This window comes from Protomyctophum parallelum, assembly GCF_964188405.1.
Source record: "Protomyctophum parallelum genome assembly, chromosome: 14".
NCBI lineage: Eukaryota > Metazoa > Chordata > Actinopteri > Myctophiformes > Myctophidae > Protomyctophum > Protomyctophum parallelum.
This window is the reverse complement of record NC_139709.1, coordinates 37,301,984-37,321,819: the sequence shown is the minus strand read 5'-3', so window position 1 is coordinate 37,321,819 and position 19,836 is coordinate 37,301,984. Positions and strand designations below refer to the sequence as shown.

General features: G+C 43.0%; 1 protein-coding gene across 1 annotated transcript in view; it reads left to right on the top strand.

Moving 5' to 3' along the window:
* lamc1 (laminin, gamma 1) overlaps positions 1–19,836 on the top strand; it is a 61,592-nt gene that overhangs the window by 23,882 nt on the left and 17,874 nt on the right. The window contains exons 2-5 of the mRNA XM_083782272.1: positions 11,091–11,395; positions 16,092–16,222; positions 18,087–18,253; positions 19,605–19,802. Of these exons, the coding sequence (XP_083638398.1) occupies positions 11,091–11,395; positions 16,092–16,222; positions 18,087–18,253; positions 19,605–19,802 (801 nt within the window). The remainder of the gene's footprint in view (positions 1–11,090; positions 11,396–16,091; positions 16,223–18,086; positions 18,254–19,604; positions 19,803–19,836) is intronic.

The following is a 19,836-nucleotide window of genomic DNA, read 5'->3' as shown; positions in this document are numbered from 1 at the left end:
GCTGATCTACAAGCCCACAACGCATTGCCACATGACATGCTGAGAGCTTGTAGATCTGCTACCCTTCAAATCCATGTGCTTGAGCTTGAGACTTCAAAAGAATGATTGAAGGTCAGCCCTATAGCCGACCTGCAGTTTCCTCTGAGTTTGTTCCAGATATGTTGCGTGTAAAACCCTAAACACTGCTTCTTCACCTTTAGTTCTGATTCTAGGTACAGTCAGAGCAGACCTTTCCCAGATGACTGCAGAGGTCTGGGTTTTTCATGTTGTCGCAAGATCAGAAATGTATTTTTTGGCCCTAAACCAATCAAAGCTTCATAGACCAACAGTAGTATTTTGAAGAAGAGAAGAAAAAAAAAGATTTGGCAGACGGGGAGGCGTGTGTAAAGATTTAAGAACTGAATTAGCTCCACGTTCTTTCTTTCTTTCTTGGTGATGGTTGTCGGGTGGGTTAATGTTAGTTGTTGGTGAGGGTAGGTGGAGAGTTGATGATAATGCAGATGATGATGAACTTTGGAACATTCCTGCCATTATTGCAGCGCTCCTCCCCCACCCTGGACGAACGCAAACTACACATGTTCGCAGGTTCTGCTACTGTGACTCCGTGTGGGTTCTGTTCAGAGCATGTGCAGAGTAATGGGTTCATACAAAGGTGGCGTACAAAAATGGCTCACAACACATCGCAACACGTAGTAATCTTGTAGATCTATTTTCACACATTTCTTTTTAACAAAAATAAACATTAATCATTGTAATGGAATCATATTACCCAGCCCTATGGAGTGGGTGTTCAAAATGGGTGGAAGCAGACCGCTTCCCCTCCCTGTGGATTCTGAGAGCTGGCTCAATAGCAGCTGCACACAACCATCATAGTTACAGTAGTGGAGTTGTATTGTAACGGGTTCCTTTTACAGTACCCATGCAGTCTACAGAAGCATAAATGAAGGTATTGAACTGCAAATCATAGAATGTGCTTTCACTGTATCACAATATATGCGATATCTCTGAAAAGGCATATCGTACTGGAGACAGACATTGTATCGCCTTGACGATATTAATGATGATGGTCAGAAATGAAATGGGTCCGGAATGCTTCTAAATTCCTCATGTCTGCAGGGAAAAGGCTGATATTTCCAGATGATATTTAGCTGCAAGTTTGATACTAACTGATGGCTTCCAGGCTGCATGTCTTAATGTATGATGTAAGTTCAAGCTGAAGTGTGTGTGTGTGTGTGTGTGTGTGTGTGTGTGTGTGTGTGTGTGTGTGTGTGTGTGTGTGTGTGTGTGTGTGTGTGTGTGTGTGTGTGTGTGTGTGTGTGTGTGTGTGTGTGTGTGTGTGAAAGAGACACAACACTGCAGATGTTTTACATATCTCCTCTCTGCAGATGGAAGAGACGATTATGGGGGGACAAATGTGGAGAGAGGGATGGGGGGTGAGAGAGAAAGGGAGAGAGCGAGCGGTCATGCCCACACGTTAAAAGTCAAAGCGGTCATTGTTCATTTCTCCGTGGAAGAATGTGATGATGTCATGGGAGGAAATTTAATTGGACCGGCCTGCCGTCCCTAGCTGGACATTCCCTAACCCCTACCCTAACCCCTGTCACTCCCCAACGCAGGCCTGTACTTCAAAACTAAAAAGATTCATGTCAAGGACTCCCAAATTATTAGACGGCGCTCCGCGGTCCAGTCGCTAGTCGCAATAGATTTATTCTTACCTCCCGTTGTTGTCGATCGACTCTAGAGTGGTGTGGCTATTGTTAGCTGCTACACACACATTCACAACAACATCCGGTCCGTCTGGAAAAGGGGTCCGTATTTATAAATCGAATGGGCGCTATAATGTAATGGATTAAATAACCCCGGGCAATTAAAGTGTTATGTGGTACACTTAGCTGGGGGACCCCCTTGAAACCCCTCCAGGACCCTTGAGGGTCGCTTAACCACTTTCGACCTGGCCTCCCTGTTTTGGGCATTTCTTGTCTAAAAAGAAAATTATAAAATGGCGTGGAATCCGTGTATCTACAAGCTTGTAGATCTGCTATTTTTGCCACAGAATAAGGACCCTGGCTTTGAAATGGTCGAGGGTTTAAGTTCATTGCTGTTTAGATACGGCTTGGTCTTGTGGTTCCACTGTATTCTTAAACGTCTGAACTCGTCCTGTGTTTTCAATGACAGACTAAACAGGTTACGTTCAGTCTAAATAAATAAGCGTGTGCATTCAAGGTTTGCATGCGTAAAGGCTGACCTTTGATCATTGGTAGAAGTAGTCATATTCCTTACTTGAGTAAAAGTAGCTATAACACAATGTATTGTAGTTATAGTACTAAAAAGTACTAAATAGAGGAGTCTTTATAATGTTAGGTCAGTTAAAGTACACGAGTACAAAAGTACTCAAAGATTTGTAGATCTACAACAGCTTATCGATCGGCTAGATTGATAATTAAGTAAGTAACTAAAACTGTCAAATAATTGTAGTAAAAAGTACAGTATTTGTCTCTGAGATGTAGTTTAGAAGTATAAATGATTAAACAAAAATGTAAATGTGTAAATGTATTTACTTTCCACCAATGTGTTCTGATCAGTGTCTGAAGACTGCAGACAGATACTGCGACTGCGCTCAGGTGGTGCGGTGCAACGCCCTAGAGAAGCAATCAGCTTTGTTTGTTGACACTCCGTCTCCATGGATGGAAATGAGCCCAATCCTTATCTGCTTCTCTGTCTGACGGTACGGTGGGCTTTATTGGCATGACAATGGAACAAAGACACGCTGAAGATGTGTTTTTGTTAACAGACCTGTAGGGGTCCATTTGGAACCCTGTCAAGGTACCAAGAGAGGGTCCCTGGACCCCACTTCGTGAACCACTGAGAGAGACGACTGACCTAGCGTTGTGTACAGAGAGTTCAGTAAATAAATAAGCTATCTGTGCCACCAGGATTGTGCTGTTGCTTGTAGCACTAGGTCAGTGCAGTTGTTGAAAAGCCTACTTTGACTCTGGGTTCTTGTTACTGGGTCAGTTTGGTCAAGTGGTCGACGTGAGCTTGTGTTGTGAGCTTGTAGATCAGCTATTGTCAGTATAACTGATTAATTTACCTTGTATTGGTTAATCAGACTCAGGTTGAATTGGTCATGAAAGATCTGTTCATGTTGATTAGTTCATGCATTGTACATAAAAACCATATCCCCGCCCCCCCAAAAAATGCAATGATGGGCACTGGGAAGAGGAGCGTCCCAGGCAGCGTGTCTTTAACACAGAAGTGAGACACGGTCTTTACCATAGAAATGCATGACTGAAAGATGCTGGTAGCTCAAACACTTTCTGTAGAGTGTGGACGAGTGGACACGGCCCCTTTAACTGTTCATTGTGTTCAAACATCCCATTGCAATGAGCTGAGAGACAGAGGCACATACGTATGTGCCTCTGTCTCTCAGCTCACTCTATACTATAGAGAGAGAAGCACGGAGAAATCACGAAAGTACTGGAAATAATAAACGGACACATACAAATGTTTCCGCGATCCACAAATGGGTCCCAAGACTCCAGTTTTTGGGAAGTTGTTGGCTTAGACGGTCATGATGAGCACTGGGGGGCACAGCAGTCAGGGGTTAAAGGGATTGTGACATTAAAAAAAAGGTTTTGGAATTGTTCTTGTTTTTTTTAGGTTTTCTAATCTCAATTGCACCCAAACAACATGAACTTTTAACATTCAGTAGATTTTCTGTGATCTGGGGTTTTCTGGCTCAAACAGGTGCTCTGATTTGCCGGCAGTAAGTGACATCACTTACTGCAAATCCCATATATGTCAATGGGATTTGCCAGCAGATGTCACTGTTTCACTGTGTTGCCTGTTTTCATTGTAGCTCAAAAGGCCCAAAAAACCCCAAAGAAAACTTCAGACCACAGAAAATCCACTGAATGTTCAAAGTTCAGGTTTTTTGGGTGTAATTGAGGTCATAAAACCTAAAAGAAAAAATAAATGAAAATGAATGTCATAAAACCTTTAAGAGTCTTGCTCAGGCACATAGACCGGGTTCGGGATGTGAACCGGTGACGTCTACCCCAAACCTCTACCAAAGTGTCGTACTTGAACATGAACCATTGCAGCTATAGAGCGTAAATTAAGCATAGGTTAATGAAGGCTGGGTCAGACTTGGCAGGACAGACAGGACAGGACAGGCGGTGGAGACACATTTATCGCCCTTCGTTTACCACAGACGATGACTTCATCCTCTGGAAAAAAATCTGTTTATTAATCCCCATCATCATCTCAGAGCCAGGCAACTGTTCACGTGACGACGGCACGGTCCCAAAATGTCTATGGCCTGATTTATACATGGTTTCGCGTCGTCATGCACCAGACATAGCTGATCTACAAGTTCACAACCTGTCAAGCGATCTGCTGTTTTTTTCTGTGTTTTACTCAAAGCCTGACTGCTGCCAGATTTTTCGGGTCCAATGATTTCGCAGTAAACATGACTATTTGCGGCCTTTCTGAACCCAGTAGAGACCTCCTGTTGATCACCGTGGAATGCAGTGCACTTTTTATTGTGTTGTGGATAGAGCCAGGCCCATATATACTGTAGATCAGCACAAGTAGCTGATCTACAAGCTCACAACATGGACCGTTGTGAGCTATATGTCGGCTACTTTTGAAATACTTTGATAGGGCTCATATAAAGTTCAGTTTGTGTTTGATTTTGCATTTATCAAAGACAATTTCGTTTTTTTGCTTATAACTTAAACATGTCTCAATTAGAAACTTAAATAAAATCAAATTGAATTAATCAAAGTTTTTCTAAATGATCTGAAAATGTTCCACTTTTTCTTTTTTTCAAAATATGGGTCCAAACATTGCTAATCTGTGGCAGTCTAGGACTACAGAACTGGGAACTGCATCGATCAGACACCAATATGTGTCCTGGGCCTGGGGTCGAGATCTAGTTGTGGAAAACTGTTCGTGTTCGTCCCGTTGTTTGAATAACTGTGTTCCTGTGAGGTTTGGGACGAGCTGGGGCATGTGTGTGTGTGTGTGTGTGTGTGTGTGAGAAAACTGTGCTGTAATGACAGGACACAACATAGTGCTCTGCTGTCTGATGCTCAGGCATACACACCATTGGTTCCATAATTCGGTGGTTCTTCTCAATTGGGTCCTTGAGGGGGTTCTCCTGCAAATAAGTTTAACCCCTGTATACATAAACTATTTGAAAATAGCCTGTAGAATAGATCTTGTACTTAAGCTTAAGCTCCTGCTGTACGTTTTAGACGTTCAGTTTGTGCGTACATTGACTTAAATTCATCAAGTTCATATCTAAACTGGATGACCTTGACCTTCCACCTCCTACATCTCACAGGAAAAGAAAACTCCCGAACACACACTCCTGTCTTGACATGGCCTGGCTGTCTCCTCTCCCCCACCCCTCTCTCCATCTCTCCCTCCCTCCCTATGTCTTTCTCTCTCTGTGTCAACCAGCCCAGAGGAAGCACATTCCATCCAGTGCTGTCTGACTTCCCCTCCCCCTCCTCACACTAGTGTCTTCACTGCTATTTTACTACTACTACTCTTAGTACAAACATCCATATATCACTACTATTTATTACAACTATCTACTACTACTAGGGCTTCTAGATTTTCTACTACTACTAGGGCTTCTAGAAAATAGCAGATCTACAAGCTCACAATGCGTCACATAGCGACCTATTGTGAGCTTGTAGATCTGCTATTTTCACTACAGTAGTTTGTGCCCCATGGAGGTATTTCTCTTTTGGGTCTTGCGCTAAAAGTTTGGGGACCCAGTTTATTTAATATTACTACTAGTCGTCTACTGCTACAACTAGCACTACTGCTGCTGCTGCTACCTCTACTATCACTTCTACTACTATATAGGACCTGACTATACAATACTATTTAAAGTATGCAGGTGTTCTTTTCATTTGAAAGCCCCTCTGACAGGGTGTGAAGGGGCTCAGAGCTTCACAATGGCAGATTAGACCTGCCTCAACCACACTCACTTAATTAAACTGGACCACGGCAGATTAGACCTTCTATGAATGAGCGTGATTAAAATATTTGTAGAAAATACTTTTCTTCCTGCCCAAATGCATCGCATCTAGACAAAGACGCCCTCCGCGCTCTCCTGTCCAGTGTTGTTCGTGCTGCTGTCATGCAGTGTGTCTACATATGGTAGTGCACCTCTTTCTCCTCCTCCTAGATGTGCCTTGGGCTGGCTCTTAGTCAGTTTGCTTGCTACCAGTTCCGTGTGTCTTGACAACTGTCAACTGCTCTGCTAGCCTCATCCTTCTCTCTCTGACCTTTTCTGTGACCTTTGGAAGCCCTCCAAGAAGAGGTCCACCATTCTAAATTCTTATGTGGTCCCCCCATGTGACATAAAGCCACAACTACAGTGTATATACTGTAACATCTTTAAGAGTCACTAAAACACATTTTTACAGACTTATTTTTACAGAATAGACTACAGATACATCTGGTTAGGATGCCTCTCGGGTGTCCCTAGGGAGGTCCTCAATGCACACCCCCCTGGAAGGAGACCCCCGGGCAAACCAAGAATGAGATAGAGGAATTATATTTCCAAAATCTGCAGAAATGCCTCGGGATCCCCCAGAATGTAGTTACTAATATGTCTGTGGGAAGTCTGGAGCTCTTTGGTGGAGCTGTTGCCCCCACAACCCGACTACGGATAAGCAGTTGAAGATGGATGGATGGATGGATGGATGAATACGTTAAATAAGTTGTTAGAGCACAATGTGCTGCCTTGTGCTGGTTTCATCTAGGAAAAGCACAGTGTGTCTTTCCTGTGCATCAGTAGGGAATTGCTCCTATTTATGTCAATATCCTGTTGCATTCTTGGCTGGAAATCTGTCATCTCATTCTCTACAGTGTCATCTTTAGCTAATGTATTCAAGAGGTTTTAGATCCCACACAACATACAGCTCTTAGAACCAGGAGTTGTTCTTGTTACATGTAGATGCATTATTTCATTCCTCACTTACATTCTTTCATACATATTTGTTTTGTATATTAGATTTTATTTATTTATTTGATAAGTTGCACAATAGACTGGGTACACAGTACCGTCACACCATTTATTTATATAGGATATTTGATCCATTATTTGGCAGAACGGTGATAACACTGCTATCACACTACCATTCTTGTGCAATGTGCACAGCTTATACATATTTTCTGTTATGTATCATTCCCATTCTTATTCTTTTTTTGAGGTAATTTGGTATGAATAATTTCACCCTGTCCTTAGAATACCCGGTGTAAACTTGTGAAACATTTGTTACAGACATTTACAGGCATTTTGTCCACCATGCTAAAGGCACAACGGTAATGGAACCAGTATATTGACTCTGCAAACAACCTCATGTGGCCTAAACCCCTAAACTGTTATTTTACATCAAAAGTAGCAGATCCACAAGCTCAACACAAGCTCTTCTGCACAGTTTAGGCATATGTTACTCCTAATTATTATTCTCCATTTGATGTAACTTTGTACAATGGTTGCACAAAATATTTTTTCTCCCTGTCCTTATAATATCCACTGTAAAGCGTGAACTTGTAATGTGTAAGAGCATCCTCCTGTAAACCAATCAATTAGCCTGCTGTCTGACTGACAGCTGTCATTGTTGATAGAATCACCAGTCTGACAGTCTTTTTGATTTAAATCGGTTGACTGACAGGTATCAGGCAAATTAATTGAATGAATGACTACCAACCGGAAGTGATGCCCATAATTTGCGCACTCTTTAAGTGTCCTAGCCGGACACTTAAATAGCAAAAGAAACACTCATTGGGCTTAAAACGGCCATGCCCACAATGTGCTGACATCATCAATTTATTTATGATGACTGCATTGGCCGTTTTTAGCCCAATGAGTGTTTCTTTTGCAAAACTAATGCTTGGAATGGATTCAGCATCATGAAAACCCCCTAGTTTGACACATCACATGCTACATAAAGCATGATGACATTTTGAATATTTTGCCTTCTATAGGTTGTTAATGGTATGGTCACATATTATGCCAATTATGAAAATTGCTCAACATATGCAAGGTAGCATCCGGCAGTTTCTACATGCTGGGGACCCATACTAAACATTTCTAACATAAAACCTTGGTGTACTCAACATGTCCGGGTTCACAATGGGGCTCTATGGGCTGGCTACTAGACTAGTAGTCTTTCTTTGTCTCAGCTCCCAACTGTGAAATTCTTGTGCTTCTCAATAAAGCATTTGTTCTAAAAGAACACGCTGAATTCCCCTTGGGAGCATTCTGATGGACGGACCAGGCCGAGAACCATGTCCATTCAACAATTACGGAATAAAACTACTGAATTGACTGGTTAAAACTACTTAATTGACTGGTTAAAACTACTGAATTGACTGGTTAAAACTACTGAATAGACTGGTTAAATTACTGAATGGTTTCCTGCAGCACTGTAACAGTAGACTGCTGGTGTTCTGCAGCAGCAGATGGATGGCATTGTGTCCACTGTGCTAACATGACACAATGGTAATGGAACCAGTACATTGTCTCGGTCGTGTGTGTGTGTGTGTGTGTGTGTGTGTGTGTGTGTGTGTGTGTGTGTGTGTGTGTGTGTGTGTGTGTGTGTGTGTGTGTGTGTGTGTGTGTGTGTGTGTGTGTGTGTGTGTGTGTGTGTGTGTGTGTGTGTGTGTGTGTGTGTGTGTGCATTATATAATTTGAGAAGTGGACATTGTAGGTCCTCATAAGAAAAAATGATGTTATAGGGTTAAAAGGGTTTTAGTGTTAGGCTTCCAATTGGGAAAGTTAGGATTAGACATGCAGAGGTTAGGTTATACTCACAAAGTGTCACGCATTGTGAGCTTGTAGAGCTGCTATTTTCGCTTTAGCCTTGGGGTTAAAAATGGTGGTCCTCAAAGGTACAGCAATGTAAACGTCGGTTTGCGTGCGTGCGTGTGCACGTGCTCAGATGAGAGTTGAATGACAGACTCTGTGCCCTCGCTTCACACAGCTCTGTGCTTTGATCTCACAAGGCTGGAAGCTTCCGGCCTGAAAGATGACCCCAATGCTGCAGTCTCTTAACCACTTAAACCCTATATACTTCACTGACCCCAGTTCCTCAGGGCTTCATACTAGGTTCGCTCCTTTTTCCCCTTGACACCAAATCTACTTTGGTGCTCATCTAAGATCTTGTAAATCAGCTACTTTTAGGTGTATTTGAAAATCGATTATTTTATTTAAATAAAAAAATGACAAATGAATATCCGTGACCAATGCTGACCATATTTTTGTACTTGAGAATATGAGCATTGGTTAAAGATGAGAGGTGCAAAGATGTTTGGTTGACGAGAAGTTAATTTCCAATTTCATACCACGTTTTGTTTTATTAGTCTTTTCTTAGAACTTGTACTTTGAAAGAGATCGCCATCTTTATAATTCTTTACAAACAGGGTTCACACCCAGCTGTAAAGATAAAACATACCGTTTGATATTAACAGTCACACACACACACACACACACACACACACACACACACACACACACACACACACCTCAGTGGCTTGACCAATTGATCTGAACTTGCACACCAGCATATGACAAAGGCAATTTTGAACGTTTCCCCCAAATGTAATCCCCCCCTTTTCTTTGAACGGTCCTGAACCTTAAAGCGTGCCGTGAATTATACTTTGTGTGTGCCTGTGTTAAAGATGGCAAGCTCACAAGTGGAGCTAGTTGTTTATTGTATGTCAGTGATAGTGGTGCACAACTATAGTGCATAAATCAGACATGACCCTAACACACCTAACCTCAATCTGAATATTTTCCTAATTGTGAGCTTAACTAAGCTTAAGAAAATTAATACTACAAGTATAGAAATAGAAGTGTGCACACACGCAGAGCTGCAGTGTGTGTGTGTCATTGTTTCCTGTATGACACGCACACATCAACATGACTTCACCTATATTTGCACTGGGCATGGATCCATGTCTGGGCCTCTTGTTTTAGCAGCACCTTGTTTACACAGCGAATTCCAAGCCAGTACAAACACCCCCCCACCCATACCCCCACTCTGTGGAGAGATAGTGTCACGGTGTCGATTCTGTCAGGGTTCTGTACAACACACCAACTTGCTCAGACATGACAAATATGTTTAACATAACATGAGACCTCACAGAGCCTGGAATCCTATCCTACTACCATATTAATTCCATAACATTGTTCCTATGATTACATTACTGGTCTGCTACCATCACGTATTAAAGATGCACAATTAATCGCTTATAGGTATTGGCCTTAATAATGCATTATCGGTATCGGACCATTATCAATATAATATTTCGGTTTCGGCCAATATTTTGTTTAATAATATTTATGTTTGAATGTGAAGCTGAAAATAGCTTTTTGTGGCGATGAAGACTGCAGATTAAATCAGTGTTTTCTGGGCAAGCTTTCAAAGGTTTTTGCTATTACGTTTGGCGCTATGCGTTCCTTACTGCTTGGCACCCCTCCCCACAAGTGAATCCAATGGTGTTGCTCCCCAAAAATAGCCAATCTACAAGCATCACGACATATTGTGATCTTGTACATAATCTGTTTTCGGTAAGCGACACCGTCTGTTAATAAATGAACAACATCTTTGGGTTCTGCCCTTCTGCGTTGATGTGTAACCATTAACCAAGTTGATGTCTGTTGTTGTCTTGACTCACTGTGGCTTGAGCTTGTTCAAAAGTTCAATTTATTAACACAACAGCTAGAAGGACTCCATGACACGCACTGTGAGCTTGTAGTTATCTTCAGCGCACAACACTGGCATACTTCTAAGCATAAATGACCCTTTAGGATCTGATTCTTAACCCATTTAGACCTGTTGCAACCTATACGTCGTTATACCTTTCAATCCGGGAGCTACCTCTGTGTCATCAGTTGTTCCTATACATGTAGCAACAGAATTATTTTTCTTTTTAATTGTTCATAAGAATTTGAAGATTTTCAGAAAACGTAGTCTAAATCGAAATGTCTAAATGGGCATCATTTGAAATGTGTAGTCGTTCATTGTGTGCTCAATATTTCTCATTATGTTCTGCAGGTAAGGCCTTCGACATCACGTACGTTCGCCTGAAGTTCCACACCAGCCGCCCGGAGAGCTTTGCTATCTACAAGCGGACCAGCGAGGACGCTCCCTGGGTTCCCTACCAGTACTACAGCGGCTCCTGTGAGAAGACTTACCAGAAGCAGAACCGAGGCTTCATCAGGACGGGCGAGGACGAGATGCAGGCTCTGTGCACGGACGAGTTCAGCGACATCTCTCCTCTGACCGGCGGCAACGTGGCCTTCTCCACCCTTGAGGGCAGACCCAGCGCCTACAACTTTGACAACAGTCCGGTTCTACAGGTAAGAATGCATGGCAATTCATTCATTTAGAACAGAGGTTTTCAACCCTTTTTCATATCAAGTCCAATTTTTTTTTATTCGGCATTCGAGCCAAGGACCACCATTTGATGAGATTTAGCCTCTCAGACACAAAACAATATCACAATAAGTAATAAGTAATGCAGATGTTTAATGATAATCTAGCTCTTGAGAGCGTAAAATTATTACATTTTTCACTTCAACAAGGCAAAAAGTTAAAACAGTCGACTGACTCAGCATTTTTTAAAGCCAAAGGTAGCGCGTTCCACAGTGTAGATCAGGAGGTCTGTAGTTGATATTTAGAACATTAGCATTGTGTGCAGGTGTGTGCATGTCCTTTTTTTAGGAACATTGTTTAGCATCAGGTGTATAGATGAAAGAAAGTAGCAACAGGTACAGTCTTCTCCATCGCACACACGTACACAGAGGTGTTTTTGCAGGGCTGATGTTATTGGATTATATTCTCATTTCCTCGCTGGACAGTGGACAATTTATTTGTGATGCCCTGTGTGTGTGTTTGGAAACTGGGGGAAGGTTGTAAAGCATAGGAAAGGAAGGAAATGGGTGGAGAGAAGGGAGAAAAGGACAGAGGAAAGAAGGAGGGAGGAGAGGAGATCATACTGCTGGTCAGTGTGAGTCTACCAAGTGTTGCAACATGTTGCTAGGTAACGCCCCCAGATTTCCCACTACACCACTGACTCTCACTCACACACACACACACACACACACACACACACACACACACACACACACACACACACACACACACACACACACACACACACACACACACACAGTCACACACACACACACACACACACACACACACATGTCTGCTGCAACAGCTGGACCACTTTGCTATGGACTATCTCTCTCTTTCTCTGTTCCAACTGTTCTTGTCAGGATGACAAGAACATCTCTCTCTTTTTACACTTTAACTGTTAATGCAGAGTCCAGTTTTAGATGTGCGAAGACATCCTGACCTTTCATGAACACCTGCTTCATTTATTGATAGTTGTGACATTTCTGAAGAACTGACTGAGTCAGTAAAATCACACCACTTAACACTTATTGTGCTAAGGACTGTACACGTCTTCTCAATTACAACCGGGATGTGCCTTGGTGATATAAAACGGGATCGCTGTAATCCATTTTTTGCCAGCTCTCGTTGCTAGGCAACGCTTTGGTTGAAGATGAGAGAACACATTACGAAGATGAGAGAACACATTACCCCAGTTTTAGCCTCACTACATTGGCTTCCAGTAGTTTTTAGGATTGATTTTAAAATTCTTGTATTGGTTTTTAAAGCTTTAAATGGTCTTGCACCCTCTTACCTCCTCGACTGTCTACCTAGTTATGTCCCAGGCCGCCCCCTCAGGTCCTCCACTGCTGGCCTGCTTGAGGTGCCTAAAGGGATGGCAACTAAAAGACACAGTGAGGCAGATTTCTGCTTCTATTGCCCAACAGCCTGGAAAAAACTCCCATTACAGCTTAGACAGGCACCCTCAGTAGCCATATTCAAAGCACAGCTCAAGACCCACCTCTTTACTCTTGCCTTTAGTTGAGTTTTTAAACCCGTTATTTTATTCCCTTCCTGTTTTATTGCAGTTTTTCTTTTCTTTCTTTCGATCTTTGCTATTGCTTTATTGTTTTTATTGCGAATGCAATGAGCACTAACTATGAGACCCTGCAGATCGTGTCTGTCTGTCTGTCTGTGTGTCTCTGTGTGTCTGTCTGTCCCGCTGTGACACCACCCGCCCGCCAACAGAGGGCGCAGCTGTAGCACACACACACACACACACACACACGGCGCAGCTGTAGCACACACACACACACACACACACACACACACACACAACCACACACACACACAAACAACCATACACACACACGAGCTGCGTTCGCTTCCCGCGTTTGCGCGTCTTACTTGTGCTCTTTGCTATTGTTTTTTATTGTCTTAAGGCTACTGTGGTTTTCCTTGCTTAACTGTTATTTTACGTTTGTGTTTTTATCTTCTTCTGCCCTGTAAAGCACTTTGCGTTGCATTTTATAACATGAAAGGTGCTATATAAATAAAGTTTATTATTATTATTCACTTGTTTTAAGGGCCAGCAAAACATGTCTCTGAATCTACGGTGCCGTCTATGGTTTTGATCAGAATGCAGATGTTCTGACCTAATGTAATGCTTCTAAAGAGATCAGACAAGGTAGCGTGAGGTAGTAATGGAACATTATACCTCCCGGTTTTGGGGGGAAATGGAAGGCGGGGCTTTTCAGAATAAAATCTGCCCATCTGCTTGGCACTCTACTAGTGCCTTTATTCTGAAAAATTCCCCGGAAAAAGTAGTGTTAATAACATTATAGAATATATTTTAATGAATAAGACATTTGGTCCAATCTGTATGGTAGAGTATGTTGGAACATGATGTGCAGTGGTTGGAGGTTACTGGTCTCCCTACTCTTCCTAAATGGTAGGACAGCTACTGGTTGTCACTTGGTACTGCCTGGTAGGACAGCTACTGGTTGTCACTTGGTACTGCCTGGTAGGACAGCTACTGGTTGTCACTTGGTACTGCCTGGTAGGACAGCTACTGGTTGTCACTTGGTACTGCCTGAAGCTCATGAGCCCAATATCTTTGCTGGACAAACGACCGTTCCGTCTTGCCTGAGTGGTAGATATTTGGTCTGAGACGTGGAAGGCCCGGGTTCAAATCCCAGGTGTTGCCTTTGCAGTTACCCCTGTCAGTCTGATGAGGTTTAGTGAACCTTTAGTTTAAATGCTAATTTTGGCTTTTCATTGTGCGAGAATCAGTGTTGTCTTTCACCACTTTGAAGTGAACCCCAGCATTCGGAATTAGGGGAAAAACCATTAGATCGCGTTTTCAGTGAATATTAATGTAGAGAGAAAACAAACTACAATAGACTAGTATCGAGTCCGCTCAACGCATGGTGTTTGCCAGCAGTCAGTCAGACAGTGTGCTCTGGGCTGTGTTGTGTCAGTCAGTGGGCTCTGGGCTGTGTTGTGTCAGTCAGTCAGTCAGTGGGCTCTGGGCTGTGTTGTGTCAGTCAGTCAGTCAGTCAGTGGGCTCTGGGCTGTGTTGTGTCAGTCAGTCAGTGGGCTGGGTGTGTCAGTCAGTCAGTCAGTGGGCTGTGTTGTGTCAGTCAGTGGGCTCTGGGCTGTGTAGTCAGTCAGTGGGCTCTGGGCTGTGTCAGTCAGTCAGTGGGCTCTGGGCTGTGTAGTCAGTCAGTGGGCTCTGGGCTGTGTTGTGTCAGTCAGTCAGTCAGTCAGTGGGCTCTGGGCTGTGTCAGTCAGTCAGTGGGCTCTGGGCTGTGTCAGTCAGTGGGCTCTGCTCTGGGCTGTGTTGTGACTTTCCTCTCTCCCAAACGAACACTTTTAGCCCCTGCGGCCCCATGCTGCCTTATTTGACTAGTTGGAACACTGCTATTTATACCTCTGACCCCAAACCAGCGTCACACGGCCTGGGATGGCTGGGTTGATGCTCTCTGTCTGTCTGTATGGCTGTGTCTGTCTGTGGCTTGGATAAGGACCTGGTCAGACACCTTGGTGAGGATAGGAATGGTCTAATCTTTGAGATGGGAAGATTTCGTAACCAAACCTTTTTAGCTCGAAACCCATAAGACAAATGTGATGTCTTCCCGGGACCCAAACTAGTGAAAATAGGCAGTCTACACAGGCAGCTCACAACACTGCATCTTGACACGTTGTGAACTTGTGAGCTTGCTGCTATTTCTGCTATTCTTCGAAAATGTTTGAAAATATAATGACATTTCTTTCAACCTGGAAACAATTATGACGATATTGCAAAAATGATTGTGATTATCAGATATTTGTGATTAGGCCATTATGTAATAATTGTGACGGGCCTAACTCTGATATCACAGTTACAGTAACAGCTATGTGTTACTCTTGACAGGCGGCTGCTATACATATGTCAGGGCAGATTATCAGGCATATCCTGGACACTGCCTGGCTGGTAGTAAAAGAATATTGTATTTGTATTTTTATATTTATGTACTATAAGCCAAAACATTAAGTTTGTTGTTTGGAGCAGTGGTTCTCAAACTGTGGGTTGGGAGCTGATTAGCTTGATGTGCAACATTGTTTTCTCACTATAGAGCGGCGCAGTCCCTCCCCCTTTCAGAACAACGAACGGCCCAGGAAATGAAAACGCAATGCATTTCCCCATAGGCAGTTTTTATTTAATTTATTTAAAGACCTTTTAAGCGTCGTACGAAGCCAACTCTTGTCGTGACAAATCATGACAACACACACAATATTTTGGACCAGACAAATAATTACAAAGAAGAAAAACAACAAAAAAAGTGTTGTAAATTGTAACCTGCCGTTTTTTTCTACTTGCTAATTCTTTGTTTGGCCCGAAATATTGTGTGTGTTGTCATGATTTGTCACGACAAGAGTTGGCTTCGTACGACGCTTAAAAGGTCTTTAAATAAATTAAATAAAAAATTTTTTTGCCACATGGAGACGGCGTTTTTGGGGACGGCTAATGTTGAAACCACCTTCCAGAGTGGGAAAGTTTGGAGACACGACATATTCGTCTCCGTATGTATAGCAATTTTCGAATGCCGCCTAATTTGCTAAAATAGTAGTATTAAGTATAATTAATATAAATGTGTGTGTGTGTGTGTGTTTCAGGAATGGGTGACAGCCACGGACATCAGGGTGACTCTGAACAGACTGAACACGTTTGGAGACGAGGTCTTCAACGATCCCAAGGTCCTCCAGTCCTACTACTACGCTATCTCTGACTTCGCTGTGGGAGGGAGGTGAGACACGCCCTACACAAACCACTGTCTGTCTGTCTGTCTGTCTGTCTGTCTGTCTGTCTGTCTGTCTGTGTCTCTGTGTCTCTGTCTCTCTCTCTCTCTCTTGGGGTTGCAACAGTTAATCAAGTGAATCGATTTCATTATAGGTAAAAAAAATTGCAGATCTTATCTCAATGAGACACATTGTAGATCTTGTTTTATTTTATGTATTTAGTTTTGCATGATGTACGACAATTTATAAAATGGGGGCTTAAACGTGTTTATTCAGACTAACCAATTAGTTGATTATGAAAGATCTATTACTTTTTACCCACTAACAAATAATCCCTCAAAAGACGCTTAAGTAATTCATAGGATATTCACTAAAAAGATAATTGATTGTTGCAGCCTCTCTCTCTCTCTCTCTCTCTCTCTCTCTCTCTCTCTCTCTCTCTCTCTCTCTCTCTCTCTCTCTCTCTCCTCTTTCTCTCTTACATGGAGCAGATTTCCATTACAGGCCTACATTCCTAACATTCCTGTCAGAGTTACCCCCCCCACGCCTCCCAGCTGTTAGACTTCCCCTGAGAGGGTTCAGGGTTCACTCCTGGAGGACCAGTACAACCACAGTCTGTTACTGTTCTGCTTAACCCGAACTAGCCTTTCCCACCGGATCACAGTAACTTGGCGACGCCCCCGTCTGTGACGCACGCGGAACTGCCTCTCACATGAGCAAACCACGTTAAATAACACCCCAAACGGCCTACAATACCAGATGCCCCCGTGGCGTGATAAGACTTACATTCTTAGCGACTCAGGATCGAATCCCTCTCCCGACACTGCTTATTTATCTAAAATGCGTAACAAATTATTTTATTGCGATTAAGGTTAATTTTAGGTATAGTTTTTGTCACTCCAGCGAGACGGACCACTCGGCCCACTTGGTGAGAACAGACTACAGCAGTATTTAGGAAATAACTGTTACGACGACGGAGGCGCGCTTGTCTCTATCAGTCGCAGACATGAGCAACGAGAGGCACTGCCGAGCGAGCCGCCATGCCGAACGTTGTGAAGTCGGCTACAGCCGATTCGGCGCCATTTGAGTAATGTACCACTACCAATAGGGACAGAATTGTAAATGATATCCCTCCCCCGCAGTGCCAACATCAAACACAGAGGAAAGACGGGCAGTGCTATCCTCCTGGAATGTGACGCATGACTAAGGGCGAAGCAGTCCCATGTGCGTCACAGAAGGGGGCATCAACAATTTATTACGATCCGGTAGGAAACGCAGGCCGCTTACTGGTAACTGGAAGCTGACCAGTACAACCACAGTCTAATACTGTTATACTGGGAGCTGACCAGTACAACCACAGTCTAATACTGTTATACTGGGAGCTGACCAGTACAACCACAGTCTAATACTGTTATACTGGGAGCTGACCAGTACAACCACAGTCTAATACTGTTATACTGAGAGCTGACCAGTACAACCACAGTCTAATGCTGTTATACTGGAAGCTGACCAGTACAACCACAGTGAGTCTAATCCTGGGAGCCACTTCACCACTGTCGGTATCACATTAACATTTTCCTCCCAAAAATAAGAGCAATGAGAAGCTCACAAAGTGTCTCATTGAGGGCTTGTAGATCGGCTATTTTCACAAATCTTGGGAGACACTCGAGTCATACGATGAAAAAACATAAACAGTTGGACTAGTAAGATTTGAGGTTTCTCCCCAAAAGAGACGGTAATTATGTTATGCGACCCTACTTTACCTCAATGCTCATCCTAGCCTGATGACATCCTAGCCTGATGAGTGTGTCTGTGTTTTTGTGTGTGTGTGTGTGTGTGTGTGTGTGTGTGTGTGTGTGTGTGTGTGCATAGGTGTAAGTGTAACGGCCATGCCAGTGAGTGTGTGAAGAACGAGGGTCACGTAAAGAAGTGTAACTGTAAACACAACACGGAGGGAGACGACTGCGGCCGCTGTCAACCATTTTACAACGACCGACCATGGAGGAGAGCCACCGCTGAGAACCCCAACGAATGCTTACGTACGTATACAACTGGAAATGGTGTATTTATGTAGCGCTTTACAGCTTTAGATGCATTCCATTCACTCTCACACACATCCAGCCACTGCAGACAACCCTAACGAATGTCTAACCAATAAGACCGGGAAAGCCTAGCCTAGTTGTTATGCCGTTTAAAACCGGGAAAGCATCTGTGTCATTTTAGATGTTGCTAACAGGATTTGGAATGAATGACGCAACACTAATGAAAGCACAACTACAAAACGATACACAACCTTAACCAATGTAATGATGTAACACAACTACGCTACACAACTGCACAATCCCAATATCTCTTTCTCTTGAGAGAGAAGAAGGGGGAGGAGAGAGAGATGGAGACAGATTGATAGAGGGAAAAACTGTGGCAGTTGAAGACAGATCAGTGGAAAGAATGTGATTTTGAAATATCTGTCAGTGTGAGATATAGTTTATACCGTTGCACAATATAAACTGATGTAAGATCAGTTTACTGTTGCGCGATACAAATGCATCTGGATCGGTCAAATAAACAACATGAAATAGCTGTAGCGTGTATATAGTCGCTGATCCTGGAGGACACTGGCTTTATCAAACATGCATTTGAAAAAAAAATTACATTTTCCTGGCAAGTCAGACATCCAAAGCCGAGCACAGATGCATGACTAACTGGATTGAGAGGCCAACTCCCTCACTGCTAATCCTCTTCCTAAGACCAACGTCTGGAAACATTACACCAGGACCGCACATACACACTATATTATTAGCTATTGTTCTAGCCATTCTTTTAACCATTAATCTCTAGAACATTTTCCGACATCAGAAGGAGAATGTATTTGAACACTTAAGCCCCTATTGTATACTTAATTGTACAACAGTGTCGTGTGAAAATAGCTGTTCTTCAAGCTCACTTGATGTGATGGATTTTGAGCTTACAGATCAGCCGTTTTAACTTCTTCTACTTAAAATCTTCGTAATTTCACAATTTTACCTTTTTTAAAGTCCTTTGTTTAAATAATAATAAATACTTTTTTTCCATGATCGATTAGTTGCACTTCCGTTCTGTGGTGCATGTTATGTGAAAGTTATCGTGTTAGTGTTAGTCTGTTCCACACACTAAACAGTGCTGTTAACCACTGAGGAATTTCTGATTATGAAATATACCCAAACAATAATATTTAAACAAGTTGATATTCATAACAAACTATTAACTGTGTGTGTGTGTGTGTGTGTGTGTGTGTGTGTGTGTGTGTGTGTGTGTGTGTGTGTGTGTGTGTGTGTGTGTGTGTGTGTGTGTGTGTGTGTGTGTGTGTGTGTGTGTGTGTGTGTGTGTGTGTGTGTGTGTGTGTGTGTACAGCCTGCAATTGTAACGGGAAGAGTTTGGAGTGTTACTTCGACGCAGAGCTGTACCGCGCCACAAATCACGGAGGTCACTGCCGGAACTGTGCCGACAACACCGACGGACCAAACTGTGAGCGCTGCCTCGACAACTACTACCCGGAGGGTCGAGAGCAGACAGGGGGACGATGTCTGCCATGTGGATGCAACCCTGTCGGTAAGGACCCCCACTTTGATATGCATTGCAGATT